At 35.5% G+C, this 8,388-nt stretch overlaps 1 protein-coding gene and 1 non-coding gene across 2 annotated transcripts in view; both read right to left on the bottom strand.

Annotated features, from left to right (window-relative positions):
* Positions 1–1,106: 1,106 nt before the first annotated feature.
* On the bottom strand, positions 1,107–1,178 carry trnap-cgg. The gene has a single exon. It is a non-coding gene; the product is annotated as a tRNA-Pro (tRNA).
* Positions 1,179–2,337: 1,159 nt separating this feature from the next.
* Positions 2,338–8,388, bottom strand: part of LOC107101151 (transcriptional enhancer factor TEF-1-like) — an 82,028-nt gene continuing 75,977 nt past the window's right edge. Inside the window, exon 12 of the mRNA XM_015399942.1 lies at positions 2,338–7,689. Within this exon, the coding sequence (XP_015255428.1) occupies positions 7,576–7,689 (114 nt within the window). The 3' untranslated portion in view covers positions 2,338–7,575. The remainder of the gene's footprint in view (positions 7,690–8,388) is intronic.

Genomic DNA, 8,388 nt, shown 5'->3' with positions numbered 1-8,388 from the left:
TATTGAATATGCATATTGAGTGAAAATTGTTTAGAATTATATGTAGTGCAAAGAGTGCCACTAACTAGATTTGTGTGCACACTAGAATGTTTTGATTATATATATATTGAGAAAATGGTCCTGTTTTATTATTCAGGCCAGGTGTTGATGGCGAGCTGAAGGTCCAGGCCTAGAGCCCAAGAAAGATTGCACTTTGGGTGCACAAAGACTTTGGATCTCCTGCCAGGCTGGTAGGAGGCTCCTTGCAGCCAACGAACAATTTTGTTTCCACTCTGCTCTGACTTTTGTCAAATCTCAGCTAGGGTGCACTTTCAAGCCCAACGGCGTTAACAGAAATTGCTCTTTCCTACAGCCTTCGAACAATGTCTGCTACTTTTAGACAAATCAAACTTTTGTTGCTTCCAGGGGCTTGTTATACTAGAATTATGTTTTAGCGCCTTGTGGTGGGTCTTACCTTGATAGAAATCCAGGAGAAATCCTTGGTTATATTTTCAAGCAAATTTGTTAAATTCTTTAAAAAAATGGGATGTCTTGGCTTTGTCTTAGCCTTGACATTTGTTGAATTTATGTTCCATTCTTAAACACAAATGCCAAGACACACAGTAGCAGCCATTCAAAATTTCCCCACTTTCCTTAATGGACGCTTGGTCGGTCCTTCTCTGGTCCCCTACAATTCATTTATAAACATCAATATTTGTACTAAAAAAAAATCTTTCTGTCCATGATTTGTTGACATTAACACCTGAAGAGAAGACTTGTCACCTGGTCATACCCTGTAATTCAGTGAAAGGGTGGATTCAGAGTAAACACAACATGAAAGAGTGCCTGGAGGTTTGAGGCAAATGGACTGCCATTCAGCTGGCATTTGACCTGGAAGGGCCATTTTGAATTGCAGCTACTGTAAAAGCTATGAAATGAAAGTGACTGAGATGTGTTATATTAACACCATAGTTTGAGATTGCTGACTAATTCAAGTCACTGAACGTATTAGACTTTCTCAAGATTAGACTTTCTAAAGTTGCTGAACTTTAAAAATCAGCTATAATTCTTCTGTTTTGTGATAATCTCTCCTGTTGCACTTGCATGCATCACCAAACAGAACAGAAGGGCTTGTCCGGGATTTGAACCCGGGACCTCTTGCACCCGAAGCAAGAATCATACCCCTAGACCAACAAGCCCTTGGTCACCTCTCAACTGGGTTGCGTTTCGGGCCCAATGGCGTTAACAGAAATTGCTCTTTCCTACAGCCTTCGAACAATGTCTGCTACTTTTAGACAAATATAAACTTTTGTTGCTTCCAGGGGCTTGTTATATTTGATTTGATCCCGGGACCTCTTTCCAATCATTTCAGCCTTTGACCCCCAAACATGATAACATATTTAATTATATATAATATCAATAATATAACTACTTTATATATATATTCATACATATAAAGTCAAGTAATCGCATCAGATACGTTTATTTTAGAAAAATGCATTTAATTATTTAATATTAATCAATTACGTAATATTACATGCACTTGTTTAATGAGACATTCACCATTATCTGTTTTATAATGTATTTTGGCTCTCCATAATTGCTCGTTGAGGACATCTGCATTAGAGTTTAATTAAAAATAAGAGAGTCAAAAGGATTTAAGCTTAGATACCAAATAGGATGCATGTTAGGGGAGGACCAAGCACGGCTTTTCAGCTGTCAACATGTAGGTGAAAGGATGATTATTTGGCAATGAGAGAGAGAGAGAGAGAGAGAGAGAGAGAGAGAGAGAGAGAGAGAGAATTTTGTTCCATTATTGTTTCAAGCAGAAGTTACACTTTGAAAAGATCCTTGCAAAAAGAAAGCCTTTTAGAGAAATGTTGCCGTTTTCTCAGATTTCATTCTTTCCATTTTTTTCTTCACATTTCTGTTTTACAGATTGAGTTTAACAAATTGCATTCTATTCATATAGTGTTTTCCAGATAGCTTTCTTTTTAAGCCAAATACAAATGCACTGAAAATGTATTTACGTCCAGCAAAGCGGCAGAGATGTATATTCGCTCTTCACCACAGAAGAAAGCCTGCCCCCAGGAGGGAAGAGAATGTGACCTTGAAAATGCAATTCGAATGAAAAAACAACAAAAAAAAACTGAAAAATATATGTGAAAATAAATTTGGATAAAGAAAGTTTAGAAGATTTGGAAAGAAAACAAACTCTGAAAACAGCAGGACTTTTTTAAAGTTGCATTTTCTTAAAACTTCCATTTACATTCATTATATTTGTATTCTTTATTTGCAACAGAAAAAACGAATTCTATAAAAAAAAAACGTAAGATAGAGATAATGAACAGCACAAAGTCACAGTTTAGAACTGACAATTTATTTAAACTGAATAGCATATGCGTACAAAGTGTCTACAAAGCTAGAAAATATCTAACATACTTTTAGCCATATGAGGGGAATAAAAGTTACAAAGCAAAGATCAGACCCTGTGAAACTCCAATTCACACACACATATTACTAGTTTCTGGCTTCATTTTTTTTTTCTTCTAAATGTTCTCTCTTCTTCACAAAATAGGATAAACATCAGGATATCAAAGATATACACAACATCTGTAATAAAGGTTATTGTTACTTTCATACAAAGCACCTTCTGGAAAGCCTCAGTGAACGTTCAGGCGTGCTGCATGTCCACAGGAGCGAAAAGTTTCAAGGCCATTTTGGAGCTGATTTACAGACAGGATCTCTGCCAAACATGGTTCAGGATAGGAGATAAATGCCTCAATTACACACACAAGACAACATTAAGCACACAGGCTGAGCTCTACTCCAGCCACACCTTCAGGCATGGAGTTTGCACACTGAGTTACCCTTTAATGCCAACAGGATGAGAAGGTATTCAAAAGAGAACATTTATCTGACTGCAAACAGACCTTTTTATAACAACTCACAGTTTATAGAGATCTATTTCCTGCAGTTTTAACACAGGCTGCCAGCTTAGATGTTAGGATGTGTCCAGATTATTTGCTGCTCCCATGACATCATTACTTTGCTGTATTTTGTGCCTCATTGTTACAGTCTTTGGTAAGCAGGTGGTATCCGATGTCCAAACAGCATCAGCGGCTTCGAGGCGGCCTGCTAGGTTAACACTCACATGCTGCATGTTGATACTGGGGTAGAGACTCTTTAAGCCTGTCTGCAAACAAATTAGTGCAGCGTGAGACAAAACTCTGTCGGTCGGTCATAAATTCAGAGGTCTTAAGGTTAACAGAGATGAATTTGAACCAGAAAAAGGTCAGATTGGCCGTCGATCAGGAAATGTTTCAGAATGGAGGCATCTGCTACACTGCATGACGCCTTATGGACACCTCTAACCATCGCAGCTGGCAGAAAATCATAGGAGCAACCATTTCTGCTTTCTTGGGGTTTTTTTGCTTTTTGATTTTTCAATTTTTCGACACTTTTGGGCCTCATTTTATGACTGCACCTATTTTCATCTTTAGATTCAGGTGATTCAACATTAACTCAGTAGAAAAAATCTTAAGCTGAAAAAAAAAAAAAAAAAAACACTTGCCAAAGGACTGCGAGGAATTTTTAACACTTGGGAGCGAAGGAAGCAGCCTTCGCTGAAACTATCCATGACTCCCACTGGTGGTTTTAGACAAATGCATTTTCCTAACAGCTAAGCAGCTGAACCTCTACCTAATATACAAGCATTAAAATATTTAATGTTTAAAAATTCTTTTGAGTTTTGCATTATTAGAGAGATTAAAGGGCCAAAATGTTCCTGCATTTATAAACACTCAGCAGAAATAGGGCTTTGGCGATGAAAAGCGGGACCAAATTCACTCTGCTGCCATTGAATGTTGGGTTTATTTCATTTATCAAGTGAAATCCTAAAACTTTCTTTTGAATGGCTCTGAAAAGGACACCATTTGATTAATTCTTAATAACTTACATTTATGTGCACTTTAGAGAAACTGGTAACGGGCTGGTTCCCAGTACAATAGTATAACTATGTTTTTAAAAAAAGTTTTGAAATTGCGAATATTTCCCTTTATAATAAGGTAACTGAGAAAACAAATGTGGCTTATTGTTCATTATTTTAGGATGTAATATTTAACATACATAACAGTGTAGTAATTAAATTAGCATCACTGGTTGCTTTTGCGTTTTTAAAACTACTTTTTGAGCTAGCTAACTGAATAAATGGCTTGGCTAAATAAACGGCTAACATCAGCTTGTTATTCTACCAGTGGTCTTTTAAAAACACGGTACAGGATTGAATAGAGAATTTTATTTTATTGATTCAAAATCAGGCCAAATGGATCTTAAATATAAATAGAATGAAAGCATGCATTTAAATTCTTTTTACTATAACTCTTAAACCTCCAGCCACTAGTTGGCAGTGCAGCAAAGCAGAGCTCTTTGTTAATATATCGGGATATATTTTATCGTGACACGTATTGAATCAAATTCTTACAAATTCACACCCTTAGTACTCAGGAAAACACCATGGAATTAGTAATTATTTATCGAATGTATATGTATTTAGCAATAAAGCTGTTAAATGTGCTGCATCCTTATTGATTAGCATTTCAAGTTTAACATTCAATCTGTTTCACTACATCCACTCTTTAAGTAATTTCCAATCTGATTAAGTCCAAATAAAGTTGAGCGAGCACTTTGGTTAGTGCTAGTTGAGCTAGCACTGTGCTAGCTCAGCTTTTTTTTGAATTAATCAGGTTAATAAAGTGAAATAAAGTTGAGTTAGCTCTTTGGTTAGGGCTAGTTTAGCTAGCACTGTGCTAGCTCAGCTTTATTTCGAATTTATCAGGTTAATAAAGTGAAATAAAGTTGAGTTAGCACTTTGGTCAGTGGTAGTTGAGCTAGCACTGTGCTAGCTAATCTTTATTTCGAATCAATCAGGTTAATAAAGTGAAATAAAGTTGAGCTAGCACTTTTGTTCGTGCTAGTTGAGCTAGCACTGTGCTAGCTGAACTTAATTTGGAATTAATCAGATTAATAAAGTCAAATAAAGTTGAGCTAGCACTTTGGTTAGTGGGTTCAGTTGCTCGTACATGATAAATGTTGCATTAGAAGTGGAAACTATTTGTAAATCATTAAACTCAAAACTTTTTTTATAACCAGGCCTGGTATTTGTTTTCTCTTTGAAAGCCACTTAATTTTATTTAATTCTAGCAGCAGGAATAATGGTTGCTCTTCTGTTTTAAATGACATAAATTAATATTGATATTGATTCTTTCTTGTTTTGATTTTTAGTCCCAAATACATCAAAAATGCAATATTTTTTATTCTTATCATGCCAGCCCATGCATTTAACTAATTAGACAGTTATTCAGTAGAGGTTCGTGTTGGAATTGGACTTTAACTATTGTTCTTCTAAAAAAAAGGTGTAGTTTGATTGAGACCCCTCATTAGATGAAGTGTGCAAGCTCTTCTAACATGAAGCAATTACATCTGATGCACAAAAACAAACACAACAAACACTGCCAATAAATACCAAAAAAAGAAAGAAAAAAAAGAGGGAAAGATCCATTTAACTGTGAAAATAAACAGATCTTTCAAGAGGATCCAGTGCTGACCGTCATTGAAATAATACATTAAATATCAGACTTTAGATAACAGGATACAAAGACAGCAGGAAACCGGAGTTCATTTACGCCAACAGAGCTTCCTCTAAAACATGGAGCATCAGTGAAACCGAACAGAAATGTCTACTGCTGTCTGCAGCCAAAGGCACTTCACACTGCTTAGTATAACACAGACAAGCCATCGGAGAACAACTGCTACAAGATACTCCACCATCATCAGAGCTTTTTTTGGTTTTGGATTCATAAAGGAGGGTAGTGATAGAAGGGGAAGGGTGTCATCGATAATCCTGACGCAGGAGCTTCTTAAGCCTGCAGCCATGGCAGTCGGTCGGAACAGGTTGAGAAGAATCTCAGGTTTTGGTGGTTCGGGCATTAAGGCTCTAGTTTGCTGGTAGAAATACTGAAATAAAAATGCTTTAACCAGACTTTATGCATGATGCAGTTTAAGAGACAATCACAGTGCTTTTCCAAGGAATCTAAAGAGTGTTTAAATAATGATCCCAGTGTCTTGGATCATTCTATGGAGTGAACTTTGTTCCAATATTGTTTAACGATAACATTTTTTTGTAAAAATTTGAAAAGAAAAAAAAAATGCATAAAAAAAATGAAACTTTGAAAAACTTTGCTGTCTTTTAAGACTTTAGTTTTCAATTTTCTTTCTTTGTATATTTTTTATAATATTTCTTTTTCAGATTGAGTTGTATTCTTTTAAAATTGCGTTTCACAGATAACATTCTCTTTACTTCGAGCCCAGTGCAAATTCTCATTCATGATCGATAAAAATTTTTGTTGCTTACATCCAAGCAAACCAACAGAAATTTGTTTTTGCTCCTAACTCCATAGAAAAGCCCGCCCCAGAAGTCAAGAGAATGTAGAGAGTTCAATATGAAAAAGAGAAATCTGAAAAAAGAATAAAAGGTTTTTTTTTAAAGATTAAAGATAAGAAAAATTATAAAACGAATAAAAGCTTAGAAAACAGCAAAATTCCTCAGAATCTTTGTTGATTAAGAAGTGTTTCAAAGATTAATTGCATCCTTTTTATGTTTCTTTTTTTTGCAAAAATAATGGAAAAAAATTGACTCCATACTTGTCATCATTTGTCTCAGTCTTTACCAGAATCCACCATCTCTGTGCTGTATTCAGTAAAATCTGGACTAAAGTCTAAAGGGTTGGATGAAGAGTCGCCTGCTGCACAAATAGGTACCTGAATTGTTTCTGTTTTTTCCCCCATTATGCTTTAATAAATTTAAGATAGTTGGGGAATTGAAATATAATCTATATGCTACAATCCATAAAACAACATCCCAAGTTTTTTTTTCTTTTCTTTTTTTTTTTGAGTGTGTTAAAGGAAACATACAAAAAAGTATAAACTTGGATTCTTTTTCTTTGGGAAACACCTCTTGTGCAAGAGCCCAACTGGCACAACCTGCAGTGTCTATCTGCACACATCCAGATCTATATTCTACCATACCATTATGCAGAAATGTCCTTGTTTTCCCCCCATAACAATTCATTGATGACACACAGGGTCTGACCTTCGGAATGTCTTGGCTGATAATGCTTTTTTCCTCCACCAGGGGGTGATGTCTCTTCTTCTCCCTCTGTTGTTTTCCCCAAAAGCATATCACATGAATCCCACTTTTATTCCTGTCATCACTGCCGTAAAATTCTGGTGCACTAAGAAAATGGATTTAGTGGGAGAGACGATAAACGCTCCTCATGTGGTGGAGTTCTGCGGGGGGGCGGGGACAGCCTACTATCCAACTGCTTTTGTTGATGGCTAGTTTATAAATTGGCAGTGAAAATGCAACCATTTTAATCTGTACTTTATTATTTAGCATTATTGATTTTATTTTTTTTTTTTTTGGTGGACTGACGTTTTGGTAGCTTCTAAGGGATAAATTTCTCTCCCATCAATGTCACCATGAATGATCACCAAGCAAAGGCCATAGATGTGCTTCCGTTGATCAGAAGGAGTGTGTTATTCCTTGACCAGTCGATAGATGTGGTGCTGTGCTCCGTGGTCGTTGTTTGACACCTCAAACACACATGCCATACACAGCAAGGTCTCCTGAGTGTCTCTGTTGCTCACCACCTGGACATCAAAACAGATGTTAAAAGTTAATCTGTTGTTATTAATAATCACATTACACTGGCTCCAAAGTACGGAAGGAATTTTGTTCCATAATTGTTGAAATCAAAGAATGCTTTTTGTAAGATGTGAAAGTTTGAAAAACTACGTAATCCAAAATGTGTGTTCTGAATGAAACTTTGCTGTTTCTTCAGATCCCCCAAAAATATCATTTTCCCAGATGAGTTTTACTAATGACATTCTTTTCAAATTGTCTCTTCACTTCTGGGGTCAATAGAATAGAATACAGAATCCCTTTTGTGGCCCACAATGGGGAAACTCTGATGTTTACAACAGCAAAAAGATTATAGAAAATATGGTCACACAAATATGGACCTTAGAAAAATGTATAAGAATAAAATAATAGTGAAGATTCAAAAGTTAAACAATAAAATACTGTACTGTAAAGTGTTTTAACAGAGGAGTGATGATGCTCGAATATCAGGCTTGAAGTGAAGAGGAGGTGATAGTTAAAGAAATTTAAAAAAGAAAAGCTAATTGCTAAAAAAAAGTTTAAAAAAAAAGAGATTGCAGGTAAAAAATATAGATTTAAAAATGAAACATCAGTAAATTTAAGTTTTAAGAAAAGTAAAATGTGAAAATATTAAATGACCTGAAACAAAATCTGAGAAAACAATAATGCAAAACCTTTATTTTAATTAA

The sequence above is a fragment of the Cyprinodon variegatus genome, unplaced genomic scaffold, assembly GCF_000732505.1.
Source record: "Cyprinodon variegatus isolate N-32 unplaced genomic scaffold, C_variegatus-1.0 Scaffold1059, whole genome shotgun sequence".
Lineage (NCBI taxonomy): Eukaryota > Metazoa > Chordata > Actinopteri > Cyprinodontiformes > Cyprinodontidae > Cyprinodon > Cyprinodon variegatus.
This window is presented reverse-complemented; position numbering and strand designations above follow the sequence as displayed.